This window comes from Globicephala melas, chromosome 1 (genome assembly GCF_963455315.2).
Source record: "Globicephala melas chromosome 1, mGloMel1.2, whole genome shotgun sequence".
NCBI lineage: Eukaryota > Metazoa > Chordata > Mammalia > Artiodactyla > Delphinidae > Globicephala > Globicephala melas.
In genome coordinates this window covers 23,881,458-23,902,776 of record NC_083314.1, presented here as the reverse complement: position 1 = coordinate 23,902,776, position 21,319 = coordinate 23,881,458, and the positions used below count along the sequence as shown (strand labels likewise).

Below are 21,319 nucleotides of genomic sequence, written 5' to 3'. Positions count from 1 at the left end.
CATCCCTGGGATAAAACCCACTTGACCATGGTATATGATCCTTTTAATGTGTTGCTGGATATGATTAACTAATATTTTGTTGGGGATTTTTACGTCTGTTCATCAGTGACATTGGCCTGTAGTTTTCTTTTTTTGTGATATTGTTGTCTGGTTTTAGTATCAGGGTGATGCTGGACCTGTAGGATGTAGCGGAAGTGTTCCTTCCTCTTCAGTGTTTTGGAGTAGTTTGAGAAGTGCAGGTGTTAACTCTTCTTTAAATGTTTGGTAGAATTCACATGTGAAGACATCTGGTCCTGGACTTTTGTTTGTTGGGAATAAAGAGTTCATTTTGTTTGTTGAGAGAAAGAGTTCATGCTTGAACTCTTTCTTGGGTAGGTTGCCTGTCTACACTTTTCTTAATTCTTCTGGCGTTTTATCTTGTTTCTTCATTTGTAACATGTTTCTCTGTCACCTCAATTTGCCTAATTTGCTGTCTTTGTTTCTATGTATCTGGGAGGTTAGTTATATTTTCCAACCTTGGAGAAGTGGCCTTCTGTAGGAGATGTCCTATGTGACTCCACTTTGGTCACCAGAGCTATATGCTGTAGGGGTACCCCTGTGTGGGCTGTGTGGATCCTTCTGTTGTGGTGGGCTGAATACTGTGGATGGTCTTGTAGGCATGGTTGGTCGGGCCATGTCACAAGGCAGATGGTTGTAGAACTCCAGAGGGCCCCAGGGCTAGTGCTGGCTCGTTGGGTGGGGTCTGGGTCTAGGCAATTCCAGAGCTGTTGCTCACCCACTGGTAGGTGGAGCCAGGTCCTGGGGTTAATGCTGGCCCACTGGTGGGCGGAGCTGGGTCCTGGGGTCTGGCAGCAGGGCTAGAGGTCCCAGAGCTGGTGTCAGACTGCTGTGGATGGGGCTGGCTCCTGACACAGCTGGCTGTGGGGTACAGGGTGTCCCAAAGCTTGTGTCAGCCTGCTAGTGAGTAGGACTGGATCCTGGGGCTAATAAGCTAGAGGGAGGATTCCAAAATGGTGCTTGCCAGCACTAGTGTCCACGTGGTAGAATGGAGCTCCCCAGATTGGCTGCTGCCAGTATCTAAGTCCCCAGAGTGAAGTTTCAGTCACTTCCTGCCTCTCCAGGAGACTCTCCAAGATCAGCAGGTAGGTCTGACCCAGGCTCCTTTCAGATTACCGCTTCTGCCTGGGTCCTGGAGAATGTGAGATTTTGTGTGTGCCCTTTAAGAATAGAATCTGTATTTCCCACAGCCCTCTGGTCTCCCAAAAGTAAGCCCCATTGGCCTTCAAGGCTAAACATTCTGGGGGCTCCTCTTCCCAATACGGGACTCCTGGGCTCAGGAGCCCAATGAGGGGCTCAGACCCCTCACTCCTTGGGGAGAACCTCTGCAATTGTAATTACCCTCCCGTTTGTGTGCCAGCCACCCTGAGATACGGGTCTTTGCTATACCATGACTCTGCCTCTCCTACCCGACTCATTGTGGTTCCTTCTTTAAATCTTTAGTTGTAGTGATCTTTTCTGGTAGGTTCCAGTTTTGCATCAATAGTTGTTCTATAAATAGTTGTAATTTTGGTGTGCCCATGAGAGGAGGTGTGCTCAGGGTCTTCCTACTCCACCATCTTGGGAACTCTGTCCACCTCAGCCCAAAACCATTTTCATGACTTCAAAAAGAAACCCCAGGGGCTTCCCTGGTGGCACAGTGGTTAAGAATCCACCTGCTAATGCAGGGGACACTGGTTTGAGCCCTGATCCGGGAAGATCCCACATGCCGTGGAGCAACTAAGCCTGTGCACCACAACTACTGAGCCTGCGCTCTAGAGCCCGCGAGCCACAACTACTGAAGCCCACATGCCTAGAGCCCATGCTCTGCAACAACAGAAGCCACAGCAATGAGAAGCCTGCTTACTGCAACGAAGAGTAACCCCTGCTCGCCGCAACTCGAGAAAGCCTGTGTGCAGCAATGAAGACCCAACACAGTCAAAAAATAAATAAATAAGTAAATAAATAAATAAATTCTTTAAAAAAAAAAAAAAAGAACCCCCATACCTTTAAGTTCTCACCTCCCTATTCCCCTATTTCCCCAGCCCTAAGCAACCATTAATCTACTTTCTATCTGTATAGATTTGCCTGTTCTGGACATTTAATGTAAATGAAATCATATAACATGTCTTGTTTGACTGCCTTATTTCACTTAGCTTAGTATTTCTGAGGTTCAGTTGTGTTGTCTCAACCATGTTGACTGTCTGTTAAAACTAAAATGCTAACATTTTCCAGAGATTTTTGATAGAACGCAGAGTATACATGACAACATCACAGTGCACACGATACAACCCCAAATTACTCAATCTATCAGGAAATTATGATTCAGTCTCAAGAGAAAAAATAGTTGATTTATCCACCTGAAGAGTCATTAGGACTAAGAATTATCAGACAAAACCTTTAAATAAGGACTTATTTTAAATATACTCTACAAAGTAAAGGAAAACACGTTTGAAATGACTGAATAATGGAAAATCTCTGCAATGAAATAGATAATATAAAAAAACCAATGGGAATTTCAGAGCAGAAAAATACAGTATCTCTAATAAAAATTCACTGAGTGGTTTCAGTATCAAAAGGAGGTTTATAGGAAAAAGTCAGTGAAATTGAATATAGATCAGCAGAAGTATCCTATGAAGAACAGAGATGAAAAGATTGAAAAAATAAAGGTGAATAAAAAGATCTATCATATATATAATTGGAGTCCCAGAAAGAGAGCAGGGAGGGAACAGAAGTTTAGGAACAGCCCTAAACTTCTCAACTTTGGAGAAATATGTGAATTTATAGAATCAACAATTGCAGCACCAAAACAATATAAATTCAAAGAAAATCACACTTAGCACCTTATAATCAATTAATAGAAAGGATAATGAAGTAGTCTTGAAAGCATCTATAGAGCTAAAAGACATGAGTTTTCATATCTAAAGGGTCCACTATACTCAACCCAATTATGGGATATGGACCCGCTCAAGGCACATCACATTCCTAAGGATGGTACAGATGAACTAATGTAAACAAATATATATATGCAAGAACTAATATACAGAATATGTGTAATGAATGATCACTTTGTAATTTGTTACATGCTTCGTTAAGGTATAGGATAGTGTACATTATCAAATTACTTATTTATTTTTATATTTGCCTCATATTTTCCACTAGTTTTTAAGCTTCTGGAGGCAGAGACTGATGTTTTCGTCTAATGTATTCAGTGGATATATTTTATTATGTATCTCTGGAGGTTTTCTTCCTCTAGAACCTTGTGTTTTTTTCAAGGTCTTCTTACTGGGTTACGGGTTAATAGGTTGCTGCAACATAGCATTCCCATTGTCAAGTCATATTTTAGGAAGAGTTACTGTTGCATCTAGTATTTAGACTACACATAGGCTTAAAAAAGAGTTACATCAGTTATTGTGTAGCGCCCACTGGATTGTATTTCCTCATAGTGTAGTTATGTATCTAGTCATTTAATTTATTCCTTTCTTTCTCACCTTATTCCATAATGGATTTAGGTAGTTTAAAATTCATACAATAAAACACTGGCAAAATATAGGTACAAGTAAAGAAACATGAGATAGAACTTGCAATTAAAAGTAAAGAACCTAAACCAGGAAAAAATAACTAATGAGCAGCAGTTGTCATTATGTTTTCATATTTTTCATGCTTACCTTTACTTGTTTTGCTTGGTATAGCTTATTCATATAAAAATGCTCGCCATTTCAGATCAGACGAGGATCCTAAGGTCTCAGGCACACTAACTTTTTGTTGGATAGAATCTGTCTCTGAAGGCAAATTAGGTCGGTTTTGTGGAACGTAATGGAGTATGTGTGCTTTGCTGTGTTTGTTTTAAACATTAAGTACTGGCTTAAATAAATTCTTAGGATGGAAAGTATTTTTTTTGAGGTATTCTCTCCTTACCCTAGTCCAAAAATAAAAGGCAAAAAATAATTCACTTGTTATTCATGGATTTCCTCATAACTCGTACTTTTTCCCCATGGAATTTATTCAATATTCGGGATCTATAATTACAGTTTTTATTAACCTCATCTACTTAATGTTAGTACTGTTTTATATAATATGGCTAACTCTTGGGTAAAGTGTACTGATGCATTACAGGAAATGGATCAAACCTATTTTAATAGAAGTTGTTGAGGGAAATAACACAGAATTCAATTCTAAAGAGTTTTTTATCCCTTATCCCATAAGATTTTATGAAGGATAGGTATGCGCTCAGCCTCCACAAGGGCTTCAGGCGGATTTCGTCTCTTTAAGCTTGGATTTGTGGTATGATTTGTCTGTTATTCTCTTGGTATATGTAAAATCATTACACTTTTACAATGAGATAGAAAAACTTTGAAGCCTGACGCTAAGATAAAACTCCTTTCAGTCCCCCACAGTCCTGAGTCTCATTTGAAAACTAGAATTTTTGATGCTGCTAATGGAGGAGGTATTTGTATAATATCTTGAAATTACTAAAGAATAGATAATTTTATAGTTAGAAATTGTCAAACTAGAGTTGTAGGTGAAGTTGGGATGTGCGCCATTACAGGGATCATTTTATATAAAGATAGTCATCATATTACAGTGCATTTGGCATTTCAGTAACTGCAAGGAATTTGGGCCAACTTCACAGTTAAAAGGAACAGTCTCAAAAGACTACCCTTACTTCTGGCACCAATTCCAGGTTCGGGGTGTCCCCAAAACCACTTTTAGTTTTAATAATTTGTGAGAAGGACTCAGCAGGACTCACTGAAAGCTGTTCTACTTACAGTTACAGTTTATTACATGGAAAGGGTACAGATTAAAATCAGCTGAGAGAAGATGTGCCCAAGGCAGATTTCAGGAGAAGTACGAAACCCAGAGCTTCTCTCCTGTTCTCCTTGTGAAATTAGGGCAGCATTACTTTCCCGGCATCCATGAGACAGTACGAATGGAGTATTGCCAACCGAGGAAACTCACCTGAGCATTTGGTTTCCAGAGTTTTGGGGGTTGCTCAGTCACATACTGCCTGCAGGACTGATCTTTAGTCTCCAGCCCTTCCCTGAGGTTGGGATGATCCCTTTAGTTTCCATCCCTTGCTATGGAATATGTCAGATAAAACTGATACTACATGGCCCAAATAAATTATATCCATCATAAATTACATTCTTAATCTGTTTGGTGTCTGAAGGCCCCAGACAAAGATACTCCTGTTAGGCATGATATTCCAAGAACCTAGAGATCACCTCCCAGTAGCTGCAGCAAAGGCCAGACCTCTCATTGGGTAAGATTAGTTCCTCACTGTACAGGCCACTTCCTGGCCTTCAGCCAAGGCTCTCTTACAACAAAATGATAATTTTTTGGGGGTATTAAATTTAGCGTAGCATTTATATGATGGACACAGCAATAGTGTCATAGTGAGTATGTCTGTCATTTGGAGGAGCCCAGTGTTGGGTAGGGATAAATTTAAAGAAACCACTAATTCATCTTATAAGGCCATTACATACATTCTCATATTTTTGTACTACTATTTTAATTACTTGTTTTTCCCCTTTGATCTATTGTTATTTGTACCATATGATAAACTTGTGCAGAACTGTTTAGCATAGAAGCTAGCTGATGGTTAACGAAATCTAGTTCTTCCTCCGGCTGAGTATTTTCTTAAATCCTGAGGAGGCTTTAAATCTCCCAATACATTTAATTATTAATATCAGTCTTATCAAAAGCCCTGTTTACATAATGTGGTTGAATCTTATCAGCAAGGCCAGTGTTAACACCATATGGCAGTATGGTGAGTCAAAAGATGCTGGCATGGGCTTCCCTGGTGGCGCAGTGGTTGAGAATCCGCCTGTCAATGCAGGGGACACGGGTTCGAGCCCTGGTCTGGGAAGATCCCACATGCCGCAGAGCAACTAGGCCCGTGAGCCCCAACTACTGAGCCTGCGCGTCTGGAGCTTGCGCTCCACAATGAGAGAGGCCGTGACAGTGAGAGGCCCGCGCACCGCGATGAATAGTGGCCCCCGCTTGCCACAACTAGAGAAAGCCCTCGCACAGAAACAAAGACCCGACACAGCCAAAAATAAATAAATAAATAAATAAAATTAAAAAAAAAAAAGATGCTGGCATATTACCAGTGTCCCACCGACTCATCAACCATCTAGTCCATCATCATTTCATATGACTAAATTGTCTCCCAGAGTGATGCCACTCAGGTTCGCAGAATTCCCTTTGATCATGCCAGGTTCCAAAAGCAGGAAGTTGTTTCAGTAGCATATGTCTTCACGCATTCTGGTATTTGGTGTAGTTGAGCTAAGAGACAATATCATATCTGTTCTGAATTTTGTTTTATTTATTTTTTTATACAGCAGGTTCTTATTAGTTATCCGTTTTATACATATTAGTGTATATATTGTCAATCCCAATCTCCCAAGACAATATCATATCTTGCTCTGAGCCTCTCACAGAGCATCAATATAATAATACTGGATTTCCCTTATTGCATAACCCATTTATTCATTCTTTTATCCTTAGCTGTTACTTTTCCTTCTCTCTGTCACTTAGTTTTGCCCAAACTTTTGGTCCTTTGGAAAGAATGTCAGGTTTGACCACTGTGCTGGTCCAAATTGACAGCAGCACTACTAGTCTAGCAAGTGCCTCCGTCCCAGTGCATTGATGCAGTGTAGGGTTGTGTAGATACAGAAATGGTGGGCTATCTCAACCACCACGCAATCCAGCAGTATTCCCTGCCAGCCTTGGTTTTACTAGATGGATTGATGGCACGACTCACCCTATCAGGCCCTTAGGAGTACTGACATTAAGCTTTAAAGGCTAGAAATTATTCTTGGGAATTATCCTTGCTTCTGGCACCTACAGCTGGAGCCCTGGTTCTGGGACTCTGCATCTGGTAGGGAGGTGAGGCGAGAAGGGAAGAGCTATATAGTCATAACGGCGTCCTTCCTCACTTCCTTTTTCCTTAGGGAAGTGAAGTATTACAAATTTACTTGTTATATATTACTGGTGAAATAATTTTCTTTTAGTCGTGATTTAGAGGTCCTTCTCATCACTAAGGGTGCTTTTCTTTTTCGCCTTGAAATTTACTTTGCACGTAAAATACAAGTATACCAGGCTTTAGTAGCCATATTCCTGTGAATTTCTTTCATCTTGTTTTTATTCTTTTCATTTTGAGTATCTCTTTAGTATGTGGCAGCTAGTTGTTTTACTTGCTGATCCAGAAAAGTCTGTGACTCATTAATGATTATGTGCTTTAATTACTTGTTTCAAGAGTTGTGTTAACTTTTACAATATGGTATTGTATTTATCAAAAAAGTCAAGGGAATAAGTATAAATTTTGAAACAGATAGATTCCAATGAAGACAGAAGTGCCTACATAACATAACAGTGTATAAATACATTTTAAAGTAATTTCATATTGTTATGGTAGTACCGTCAGTTTGAGAATGATTTGAAGAACCTTCAGAAGAATCCAAAGTATGTCTAATCATTTTCTTGCAAGTTGGTGGCTGATTTCATTATGAAACAGAACATGCTGGGTTTTGGTTCACATGGTCTCACTTCTGCTTCATGGTATCTAAAACCAATGCAGAGTTCTGATAGGTGTTAAATGAACTTTGTGGAACACCATGAAATGTTGAAGGAACCACTGTTATCAATGAATATGACTGTATTGTGTATATATAATATAAAAATCACAGTATCAAGTCATATATTTATTGAAAAGAAAAATCTATTAAGCTATTCATGATTATTCATTAGCATTTCTTATATAATTATATGGTATTTTAAAATAGATAAGTTTTACCCATTAACTAACTATTTTCCCCCTATTTCTCATTATTTAATTTTAGCAGTAGAAATGCCTTGGTTAATCTCAGATATATATTTGATAACCCTAGCACCAAGTACAATCTGTGGTACATAGTATTCAATTGTTAGTTGATTAATTAATTAATAGAAACTGTAGAAGAAAATCAGATAAGTGCTAAGCATACGTAAGCCTTTATTCAGAGTGCTAGTACATGAGGAAGTTTCAAGGAATATTCTACTTGCTATGGAATGAGGATATGTGTCTTCCCCCCACCCCCCAGTTCATATGTTGAAGCTCTTAATCCCCAGTGTGCCTTTAGGAAGTAATTAGGTTAGATGATGTCATTATGATAGGGTCCTCATGATGGGATTATTAGTGCCCATATAAAAGGAGATAGCAGAGAGCACTGGCTCTCTCTCCCTCCCTCCCTCCCTCCCTCCCTCTCTCTCTCTCTCTCTCTCTTTCTCTCTCTCTCTCTCTCCCCCCCTCCCCCTCTCCCCCTCCCTCCCTCTCTCCTTCTCCCTCTCCCTCTCTCTCTCTCTCTCTGTGAACACACCAAGGAAAGGCCATGTGAAAACTACAAGCCAAACCCTGCTGGACCTTGATCTTGGACTTCCCAGCCTCTAGCACTGTGAGAAAATAAATTTCTGTTGTTTAAGCCACCCAGTTTATGGTATTTGTCGTGGTAGCCCAAGCTGACTTAGACATTACCTTAGGAAAGAAAGGCAGTTTTTATAGAGCTTTAGCAAGATAGGTCTGGTGGAGGGAATATAGGGATCGACACCTTGTTTTATTGTGCTTTGCTTTATTACACATCACAGATACTGAGCTCTTTACAAATTGAAGGTTATGGCAACCTTGCATTGTAAGATAATGGTTAGCATTTTTAAGTAGTAAAGCATTTTTAAATTCAACTGTGTACATTGTTTTTTTTAGATGTAATGCTATTGCGCACTCACCAGACTTTTATATGCACTGGGAAACCAGAAAAATTCATGTGACTTCCTTTATTGTGATATCAGCTTTATTGAAGTGGTCCGGAACCTAGCCTGCAGTATTTCTGAGGTGTGCCTGTAGTGTCAAAGGTGGTTCTCAGAAGAGAAGGCAATTATTCTTGCAATTTAGGCCAGCTGGGATTTATCCAGAGGAGCGGAGGCAAAGATGGGCAAAAGGGAATGTGAGAAACGACTGGGCTGACAAGGACAAGATCATAGGCGGTCCACTGATGAAAATCAGATACTATTGACTGGTACACAGTTTTAGAAGGTTTTTCTCTTTAGTGTTATATTAAGTAAGTATAAATATGTGTTAAAGAGATTATGTTAATGTATAACAAGACAATGAGAAACATAAGATAATAAGCCCATAAATTTTCTCAAGGTAATTTTTTGGGGCGGGCTTTAAAAAAAAGAAACTTTTTATTTTGAAATCATTTTAAATTCACAGGAAATTGCAGACAGTACAAAAAGATCTCATGTACCCTTTACCCAGTTTCCCCCATTGTTACATCTTACCCCACTCGTAATAGGGCTTCTTCTTTCAGTGACAGTGGGTAGTAGTTTAGTCTACATTTTATCATCCCTGGACTCCCTGCTCTTTTCTTCTTTTTCCCATAGTCTCTTTCCCAGGTCTTCCTTTCCACATGCACTCTAGAGTTTGATCTGCTGGATTTGAATATTTATTTCTATAATTAGAAATGGTTTTAATTTTGTGGTAGACTTTCTTTGAGCTACACTGTAGGTGTGGGTTGTCAGTTTTACTTGTTTCCTCTTGTGGATTGTATCTAGATGGTTTTTTGAAGGATATGTAAAAGATCAGGATTTGGGCAGCCACTGTTGGGAAAGAAGTTTGAGAAAAGTTTATTGACAGAATGTTATGAATAACTTTTTTAAATTGTAAGATGAACTTCAAATTAATGTTCCTATTAAAAATTCAAATGTATGACTAACAGAAAGGCAGTTTGTGACATAATTTTACCAGTGTGGGTTTTCTTTTCTTTATTACTGATATAATATGTATTTGACAAAATTAAGATACACTTTTTTTTGGGGCGGTACGCGGGCCTCTCACTGTCGCGGCCTCTCCCCCAGCCGCTCCGCGGCCTATGGGATCTTTCCAGACCGGGGCATGAACCCGTATCCCCTGCATCGGCAGGCGGACTCAACACTGCGCCACCAGGGGAGCCCTAATATACACTTTCAATAAACATTTTAGTTGTAATATTATAATACCATATGCTGATTTTCTTCTGTATGGGTATATAAAGAGGAGGAGTAGGAAGACCAGAAAATAAAAGCATTCCATTGTGAGAGCCTACTCCCCCAACCTGTGTAAATGATGAAAAGGAACCAAATCGGAGGCATTGACATGAGCTTGATGGAAGGAGAGATACGTGTCCTAAATTAGTATTCTCAGTAACCAATCCCTATGCGGTATTCTGATTTGTGGTGTCTGGACTGGGGCTGAGGTACATATAGTTAAATAACCTCTATAGTTGATTTTGTTGTCTAGCCAGAGTTGAAAACTACTGCTTTGAAGGTTAACTAATGTTATTATATCCACATTTTACTATTATAGGAATAATAATTATAATAATCATGCTCTGGTACTGATATTCTCCTGAAGTATTAAAGTAAAAATGACCTATAGAATATTGCCCTTTCAGTGTGGTCATTGTTTTGGGATGCTTTTTTATTCTTAATGTTACAAATAAAAATATGTATCATTATAAATATTAATTTTGACTTAGAGTTTTAAATAATGTTGTTCCTTTTAAGTCAAATGTTTTAAGTCAGATGTTCCTTTTAAGTAGAATAATGCTTTTCCTTGGGGACAAGGAAAACTGCAGATTACAGAAACTTTAATTCATGATAAGTGGTACAATTCATATTCAAATTAGGAAGAAACTTGAATAATACTTTTTTACAGTGATAATGTAGAGATTTTTATCTCTTCTAAACATTTCTGTCTCTTTCTTAGTTTTCATGGATTGTCAAGGTTGGAACTAATGTTTTGCCTGAATTTCCCTTTCACTTCCTTTATTGACAATACTTGGTATCTGGTTGGCTGGCTGCCACCTTATTTGCAAGATGTCACTGACTCAGAGTGGTTCAGAATACCAGATGTTATTTTGCTTCTTACGTCAGAAAATGGAATTTGCCAGCCCATTGTTCCATTTATCCATTGCCATGCAACACATTGTATTTTCCAGAAACAGGGACTGAGACGGAATGTATGTATAATGCAAGATGTACTAAGGATTAACACCTTTGGGAGGGGAGCTGGAGGAAGCAGGGTTAGGCAGAGGGAGAAGTCAGTTTGCACTGCAGGCCAAAGCCTCAGCCAGTCCCACTAGGAGTTCTGGAAAGTCTATAGCCCATCAGAATTGTTACTCATTTAGTTAAGTTGGCTGAGTCTTTATAGTTCCCTGTAAATTATTCAGTGGATATAGGTTGCCCAAGAAGGACAAGCCTTTTGGGGAAGAGGCTCTCTGTAACTTTAAAGCAGCTGAGAACTGAGTCTTAGGGAAGGACAGCTTTAGGGGAATGGGAAGTATGACTTTGGAAAAAGAGGAATCAGGAAAGAAGACTGAGAAGAATTGGTCTTAGTTGAGAAAATAGAGGAGAAAATGGTGGAGTTGGGAGAATAATCAGCATTGTCAGATGTCACAGAGAAATCATTATAGGATTCAAACTGAAAAGGTTCTGCTGGATTTGGCAATTAAAAGGTTATTTGTCATCTTAAAGAGAATATTTTCTGCATATGAATGGGAATGGGAAAGCCAAAAAATTTTTTAAGAACTTCTTTTAAGCACTCAAATTTCTTTTAAAATTTGATGATACATTTCAGTGGTAATGTAAGAATAAAGACTTGCATTTTCTTGGGCCTATATAATAATGATAGATAACTTTATAACTATGACTTTACTTGAAAGGGTTTTGTTACTTACAGATTGTTAAACCTTTTCTTCTGTACGTAGCCTTCAAGATGCCAAAATCATGGTTCAATTATCAAATTATTTGTAGAGAGAATAGATAGGTGTTCACCTGCTTTTCTTTGATCCTGGCTCTTCTAGATGAGAGAAAAGAACCTCTTGGGTTTGAGGGTCCTGTCAGTTATGTAAGTGTAACCATCTTTCTATCATTTTACACTTGGGATCTCTTTCTATTCCTCTGCTCCAGTGAGAACATTCTTATGAAGTAGTTAAGAGCATTTGTGACTCATATGACGGATATTGGTCAGCAGATGTATCCACACCTCCCCTGACATTTGTGGGGAGTTGAATCTGCAGCTTCTGTTTCGCTTCGCCTACACTTCAAAATCCTAAAGTGCAAAAAGAACCAGGCCTATTTCTGTATATGTTAGGCCCAATTCAGATCATATTTTGTATACTTTCTCCCAGACATTTTTAGATTAGATTTAGATGAAAATGGTAGACAATCTTAAAGGAGAAAGGAAACCACAGAAGATCAATCTGTAGTCTTTGGTTGAAAAAGGAGGAAGGGACATGTTTTCCTTTGTTTGAGGTGGTTAAGTGTGTGGGCTTACATACGTTTTAGGCCTTCCTTATGCCGGGTAGTGTAGGTCATACTTAATATCAGCTAGATAGAAAAGTCATTGTTTCTTTCTTATGAATTCTTTAAGTTCTACCTCATATCTGCATTATACTTTGTCTCCCCCCCACCAAAAAAAATAAAACATATTTTCAAACCTAACAGGTGATTAGGGAATAGTTCATAGTTCATATACTCCTGAGGTTTTATTAATTCAGAAGATTAGGAGAGTTTCCATCAAATCAAATAGATACCATTTTAGGAACAGAGAGACTTCTTTTTCAGCCATGGAATACACTAGGTATGTGGAATGAATCATTAGGCAACGTATTACATGAAATGTGTAATTGTATTCCCTGTTGGACGAGCAGAGACCAATTTGTACTATCTTTATAACATTATCATATCTATCTATGATCTTGATACCCGTTAACTGTTTTCACTGAAAAATATTGCTGACTGCAGATGATCATAGTGGCTTAGGCAAAACATTTTCATATTCTTGAATTAAATGACTCAGATATTATATCCATGTATTTTGGGGTTTTTTAAAGTTTTTTTTGAGGTGGACCTTTTCTTTTAAAGTCTTTATTGAATTTGTTACAATATTGCTTCTGTTTTATGTTTTGGTTTTTTGGCTGCGAGGCACATGGGATCTTAGCTACCCGACCAGGGATTGAACCCACACCCCATGCATTGGAAGGTGAAGTCTTAACAACTGGACCACCAGGGAAGTCCCCTGTATTTTGGTTTTTAATTAATTTAAATCAAATAATACTGCATATAGTTAAAATAAAACTCAAGTAGTATCAAAAAGATTATATTGAAATTAGTCCCTCTGTAATACCTCTTATGCCCGCTGCCCCAGTGGCAGCCACATTCAACTTCTTTATGCTGTTTTTCTTGTTGTTGCTTTTTAACCCCATATCTCTAATGTCCTGATATCTAAGCCTATTATTTCTTGATTTATAAATTTTAGACATATAATATATGCATTTTAGAATTATTATTTTTTTTAATCAAGAAGAGTTGTTGAATTTAGTAAATACTTTTTTTTAATAAAATAAGAATAGGTAGATGCTTCCTTAACGTGCTGTATGTGCCTGTATCTTATACCTCAAAAGTCAGCATCATGCTAAATAGGTAACTTACTAAAGTCAAAACAAGACAAAGATGTTCATTGTCACCAATATTATTTTACATTGTAGTAGAAATACTAGCCAGTAAGGCAAAAGAAAAAAATTAAAAGTGTAAGAATAGTAACATTTATAGATGATATTCATAGATGATATTATTTTATACCTGGAAAATCAAAGAGAATTAACCTAAAAACTACTTACAAATGGCAAGAAAGTTCAAGAAGGATATCAAGAGCTTTTGTTGTCTAATTAATTGCGTAAATATTTATTGCATACTACTATGTGTCAGGCTCTTTTCCACGTGCTGGGAATCTAGTAGAGAACAAAATTCCTATCTTTGTGGAATTTATAATGTAGCAAGGAACAATAATTATGAAGAGATATAGTAGAAGAAAAGACTCTAGGTATGGTATCTAAAAATATGGACTACTTAGGGATATATTTATTAAGAAATATATAGCATATTAACATAAATATACAGTGAGGAAGACAAGCCCTACCAGATATTAAAATATCTGTATTTAATAATTAAAAGTATATTACCACTGTGTGTAAAGACAGACTAATGGAACTGAATTGAAAGTCTTATAGTAGATCCAAAAACTTACAAGTGTTAACATCTGGTGAAGGTTGCGTCTTAAATAGGTTCAATGAATGGTGTGTGGGAAAAATAAAATTGGATCATACCTTCCAAGGTGTACCAGGAAGAATTCCAAATGGATTAAACATTGAATCATATGCAGTAATGATCATAGCAAAGAGTATGGTTTCTGGAGCCAGACTGCCTGAGTTTAAATTCTGATTCCAATCACTATGTGACCTTGAGCATTAACTGTGTGGCTTAGCTTCCTCATCTCTAAAGGGGGAAAATAATTGTACCTGCCTTGCGGTATTGTTGTGAACATTAAATAAGTAAAGCACATAAAGTATTTAGAACACTGCATGGAAATTAGAAGGTACTAAATAAGCATTAGGTGTTATTTTTTATCAAGATACAAGAAAAGATACAGGGCTTCCCTGGTGGCACAGTGGTTGAGAGTCCGCCTGCTGATGCAGGGGACGCGGGTTCGTGCCCCGGTCCGGGAAGATCCCACATGCTGCGAAGCAGCTGGGCCCGTGATCCATGGCCACTGAGCCTGCGCGTCTGGAGCCTGTGCTCCACAACGGGAGAGGCCACAACAGTGACAGGCCTGCGTACCACAAAAAAAACTGAATCTGTAATGGAAAGTTCTCCCTCCACAAGACTGCAGTCTTCTATTTTTTAAAGGTACTTCTTGTCTTCACCCCTTTTATTTTTATAAATTGAAATACATATGATAAAGTCCACAAGTGTTAAATGGGCAGTGATGATTTTTGACATTGTCAAAAAAAAATAGAAGAAAAAAAAAAAAATAGAAGAAAAAAAAAAAAAAAGATACAAAGGAATAATATTAGGAATATAACTATATATCGTAGATTAAACAAATAATAATAGAATACAATAGAATACAATGAACAACTGTATTCCAATAAATTTGAAAATGTGTATGAAATGTATATTAGAAAATATAAATGGCTATAACTATTGTGTAACCACAATCCCAAATCAAGATGTAGAATGTTTCCATCACTCTAAAAGTTTCCTTGTGCTCATTTCCAGTTAGCATCTTCTATCTCTCCATCACCAGTTGTTTTGCTTTCTATCACCATAGCTTAGTTTTACCTGTTCTAGAACTTCTTATAAATGGAATCATACGTCATATATTTTTTTTGTCTGATGTCTTTTGATCAACATAAAGTTTTTGAGATTCATCCAATTTGATATAGTATCAACAGATCTTTCCTTATTGCTAGAGTAGTCTTCCACTGTGTAAATATGTGACAGTTTATCCACCCACCTGCTGATGGTCATTTGAGTTTTTTCCAGTTTTGAACTGTTACGAATATAGCTCCTATGAACAGCCTTTTACCCACGTGGCTTTATAGATGAGTTCTCTTTTATTTTTAAGAAAGGAATAATTGGGGACTTCCCTGGTGGTCCAGTGGTTAAGAATCCGTGCTTCCACTGCAGAGGGCACGGGTTTGATCCCTGGCCAGGGAACTAAGATCCCGAATGCCGCGTGGTACGGCCAAAAAAAGGAAAGGAATAATTGAATTCTGTATAAATTTCTTTTGAAATTTTGATAAGCCATTTATCTCACTTTATGAAGATAGTAAAACCTTAACAACAAAATTGGACAAGGGTAGTACAAGAAGAGAATGTTACATAGCACAATATCACTTATGAGTATAAAAATAAAAGTTTTAAAAATAACTTTTAATTAATTATTTTAGGCTGCATCTGGTCTTAGTTGCGGCACATGGGATCTTCACTGCAGCACGCGGGATCTTTCGTTGTGGCGCGTGGGCTTCTCTCTAGTTGTGACATGCGGGTTTTTCTCTCTCTAGTTGTGGTGCGCGTACTTCAGAGCGTGTGGGCTTTGTAGTTTGCAACACGCGGGCTCTCTAGTTGAGGTGCGTAGGTTCAGTAGTTGTGGCGCGTGGGCTAAGTTGCCCCGTGGCATGTGGGATCTTAGTTCCCCAACCAGGGATCGAACCCTCATCCCCTGCACTGGAAGGCGGATTCTTTACCACTGGACCACCAGGAGAGTCCCTAAAAATAAAAGTTTTAAAAAATCAAATTCAGGGGCTTCCCTGGTGGCGCAGTGGTTGAGAGTCCACCTGCCGATGCAGGGGACACGGGTTCGTGCCCCGGTCCGGGAGGATCCCACATGCCGCGGAGCGGCTGGGCCCGTGGGCCATGGCCGCTGGGCCTGTGCGTCTGGAGCCTCTGCTCCGCAGCGGGAGAGGCCACAGCAGTGAGAGGCCTGCGTGACGAAAAAAAAAAAAAAAATCAAATTCAGCAGTGTATATATTATGAGTGCTAAGACAAACGTATTTTTCAATTTAATATCTCTGTAATTTTTAAATAAATGGCTTCTAAAATTATAGTAGTCAATTTATTCTCTCTTTTAGTGGCACATGCCATAATGGTGCATCTTTACAGTCAGTGGAGTTTTAGATTCAGTGATAGATGGCACATTAAAAAAAAAAGTATGGCCATGTAGGTTTTATTCCAGGATGCAAGGGAGTTTCAACATTAGAAAATCTATTAGAGTAACACACTGTATTAATAGGTTAAAAGAGGAAAATAAACTCAACACCAAAAATGACAACAAAATTGAATATCCACTCCTGATACTTTTAGCAATTTGGGAGGAGAAGGTAATTCTCCTAATATTGAGTTTCTACTGGAAATATAAACCAAAGATCACACTTAATGGTGAAATATGAGAAACATTCCCATGAAAACTGGAAGCAAAATGAGAATGCTTCTATGAAGAAAATCCTATTCACAATAGCAACAAAACTCTAAGGTATCCAAGACTATCAATAGCAAAAGATGTGTAAGCTCTCTGTGGAAAAATATTCAATATTATTGAAGGACATAAAGGAAGACTCATAACTAATATATAAGGTATTTATATACATTAATTAAGATATGTGTCTATAATGTTAATTAACTTGATACATGGATGGGAAGAGTCATATTGCAAAGATATAATTTCTCTTCAGATTAATCTGTGAAGTCATTGTGATTCCCATCAAAATCTCAGTATGTTTTATGGAACATATTAAGCTAATTCTAGCATTTATCTGGAAGAGCCATGGCAATTTAAAACATGGTCTACTGGTATAGAGAGGTCATTATAGAGCTCTCATAATTAAGACAGTAGTCTAGGTATAGATGGGTGAGCATACCTCTGTTTGCCTGTGACAGTTCCAGTTCATGCCTATTGTCCTGGTCATTGTTAATAGGCTCCCTTTCGTTCCAAAGATTTTTGATTAAAATTGCATGGAAGTCCTGAAACAGATCCACTTGATTTCTGACCGAGGTGCTATTAGAAATCAGTAGTGAAAGGATGTCATTCAATAAATGGTATTGGGACAGAAAGAAATATAGTGTGGCCTTTATCTTACACTACCCAGAAAAATTAATTCCAGGGAGATTAAAGACTTGAAAAGTAAAACTTTAAAACTTTTAAAAGAAAATATAGGACACTATCCTTATGAGCCCTGGAAGGAGAGGATAAGGGAGATTTCTTAGGACAAAAAATGCAAATTTTGAGAGTAGAATGATGGTTGACAGGAGCTGGGGGTATGGGAAATAGGGAGAAGTTGGTCAAAGAGTACAAACTTTAGGTTATAAGATGAATAAGGTCTGAGGAGCTAATGTATAGCATGGTTATTATAGTTGATAATATTGTATTGCTAAGAGAGTAGAATGGAAGTGTTCACACCAAAAAAAAAAAAAAGTAAATATGTGAGATGAGATAATGTATATGTTAACTCAGTGGTGGGGATCCTTTCACAATGTGATGTACATCAGATTAATCATCATGTTGTACTTTAAATATATTACAATTTTATTTGTCAATTATACCTCAGTAAAGCTGAAAAAAGTGAAAAAAGACAAAAAATACAACTTATAAATTATAAGACTATATTAGCATTAAACAATGTTTTTACGAGTAAGAAAGACACTATAAACAACGTGGAAAAACAAGCCCACATGCGGAGAGAAGAGATTTGTAACACATGTACTTAAATCTGAGGAAATGAAATTCCTGAAGATTAACCAAAAACAAACAGCACACACACAGTATAAAAAAATGGCACGGGATTTTAACTGGCATTTTACCGAAGAGGAATCTAAGATGACCATTGATAATGTAAAAAAGAGTCTTAACCTTAGTAGTAATCCTGCTAGTAAAGTTGAAGATGTACATGTCTTTTATCATAGCAATTCCACTGCTAGATAGCCTAGGGAAATGTTCCCATATGAGTACAAGGAGGTATTTGTAAAAATATTCATTTCGGAATTTTGTGTAATAGCAAAATAAAAATCTAAAACAATCTAAAATTGTTGGAAACAATCTAAATTCCATAATCAGGAGCATTGATAGATAAATTGGATCTGTGAAAATATTCCATATAGCATTTAAATTAATGAACTAGGACAATATGTGTCAACATGGATAAATTTTAGAAACATAACATTAGAATAAAACCAAGTTGCAAAAGGCTACACACAGTTTGGTATCAATTATAAAGTTTAAAGACATTCAGAAAAATATATAGTCTTATGGTTACATATATATGTACTAATAATATAAAATATGCATGATATAGTAAACACCAAATTCAGGATTGTGGTTGCTAACCTCTGGGGAGTGGAGGAAGGGGGTGGTATCAGGAAGGGTAATGAGATACTTGGGGAGTGGCAGTATTATCTATAATGTCTTGTTAAATATTTTACATTTTATTAATTGTTACAAGTGTATAAATACAATTTATTTCTCTTAAGTTTTAATATTTCCTGGTTTTTACATAGACAAAAATATTACTGATGTTTATAAATCCTGTCTTTGTAATTCCTTTAGTCTCCTTTAAAATCTGAGAATTCTACCAGTAGCAGTTATGTATAATCACTATGCAGTTTAATATTTAAAAAAATAAAGAATAAAATACAGTTTTCCCCTTATCTAAAAATGGTCTAGGTAATTTCTAAGGTTCCTTCCAGCACTAAAGTGTACTTCTTTGATGTTTCTGAACAAGAGAAAAATCTTTTCTTAATATAGCATTTCTGAGAGTTGAGGTTATAAATTCAAATATGGAGGACTATGAAGACAATTCCTATGCAGGCTGCTGTTTTCAGTCTGTCTATCTGCCTGTCTGTATTAAGCAGTCATCTATCATCTGTAATAGGGGTCAGCAAACTTTTTCTATAAAGGGCCAGATAGGAAATATTTTAGGCTTTGAAGGCTATAGTCTGTCAGAACTATTGAACTCTGCCTTTTTAGTGGGTTAGCTGCCACAAAGGTTTGCAACACTTTTTATTATTCAAATGTAAAAACAAACACAAAAACTGGCATGATTTAGTTTGTTATTAGTTAGATTTGGATATCTTACAAGCCTTTGACTTAACATCTGTAAATAACTTTATATAATAATATAGATCACTATTAAGTAGTTTCAATCATTTTCCGAATCAGCTTTGTGAAGCAATTCTTTTTGTGTTGTCATGACCTGCAGTAATTGAAAATGTATTTATTTACATTTATGTTCAGGGTCTAGGAAGTATATTTTCCCTGTTCAGTTTCATGGGCTAGAAGGTAGTATGTTTTGTGGGTATCAAGTAATTATGGCTCTTCTCTGTATGCAGAAAGTAGGCCTACCATGGCCACATTGGAATCTGTGCAAATCTAAAGGAAGAATGGTAAGATTTAACCTCAGTGAAAATTACCACAGTACTTTTTATCTCCAGAACACTGAAATTGCATGTGTTTAAAAAAGTTTTAATATGAATCAGAGCTAGGATTTGAACCCATAAAGAAATAGTCTAAAGAAATATATGTTCTTAGAGTATTAATTTTAAAAGAAGTTGAGATTTTCAGACAAAATGGTTATCTTACCAAGTAACTGATTGTGTTTATTTTTCCCAACTAAAAATTGCATGCGTCTGTTTTTTTCAGGGACATCAAACCTGACAATATATTGATGGATATGAATGGACATATTCGGTTAGCAGATTTTGGTTCATGTCTGAAGCTGATGGAAGATGGAACGGTAAATAAAGATAAATCTTAAACTGTTTGACCCACAGACATCTCCCTTACTGCTTGTTTTCTTTATCTGTTTTAGAAGCCATCTATTTATATTATCTATCAAACATCCTTCCATCCATTTGTCTTTCTGTGCTTTACTTCCCTCCACTTAGGCATACTTACTCATAATAGGGCTTGTCTAAAAAGTCATATACCATTTTCAACTGCTTATATTAATGATCTTAAGATCTATACACTATACCTTTTATGAGACTCTTGTTTGTTCCTTTTTTAGCTGAACTGTTTATTATTGTACTTGAGATATTTCCACAGTTCCGGAGGAGTGAAGAAAATAAATCCCACATGGAAAACGAATATGTGACTTCTTCACTTTCATTTCTTTTCTGTTTCTTTACTAGTTGTCTGGTTTTCCTGAGGGACAGTGTTCAACAAGTGAATGCTTTCATCAGAAAGTCCTCTAGGCTGATTCAGTTTTATGTTACCATTTACTTTAGTTCTGCTAACCCTAGGCCCCTCCGTTATGTTCTCTCACTTACTTAAAAGTTTACATGTCCCAATTGTTTTCCCTGTTTGTTATTGTTGTTGTTATTGTTGTAGTATTTACCTCAATTTCCTGGTTGTATAGCATACATCCAAATATATATCATTTTAATTGGCAGAAACTTTTTGGAGAGTAATTTAGTATAATACATTGCAAAAGCCACGAAAATGTCACATTATTCTGGACCAGCAATTTGACTTCTGAAAATTTATCCTAAGGAGATAACTTTTTTTAAAAGGATTATATGACTTCTGCCTCTAACCATTGATGGAGGGAGTAATTGATACCAAATTGTTCTTTCACTATAAATAACTGTAAAACTGGATTTGAAACAACAGTTTTTAGGCAGTGGACAACAGGCAACACAAGACTGTTATCTCTGACAGAAGTTAATTCATGAGGTATGCCTCACCATTTCCCAGGATTGGGACAGTTTGCTGACTGTGATGCAGAAAGCTAGAGTTAAAGCAGAGTTTAACCGTCTGACAGAGCCGAGGAGGAGGAGATCAGAGTTGGGTTAGCTGAGGCAGCTGGAATCTGCAGGGCTTACCATTGGAAAGGAGGGAGTTGTGCATAGAGAGGGCCTAAAATATCCATAT

At 37.2% G+C, this 21,319-nt stretch overlaps 1 protein-coding gene across 19 annotated transcripts in view; it reads left to right on the top strand.

The window, feature by feature from the left end:
• The window catches only part of CDC42BPA (CDC42 binding protein kinase alpha), a 325,266-nt gene that overhangs the window by 138,611 nt on the left and 165,336 nt on the right, over nt 1–21,319 (top strand). For all 19 annotated transcript variants that reach the window (XM_030868499.3, XM_060304871.2, XM_060305121.2 and 16 more), the window contains one exon: nt 20,087–20,180. In XM_030868499.3, the coding sequence (XP_030724359.1) occupies nt 20,087–20,180 (94 nt within the window). The remainder of the gene's footprint in view (nt 1–20,086; nt 20,181–21,319) is intronic.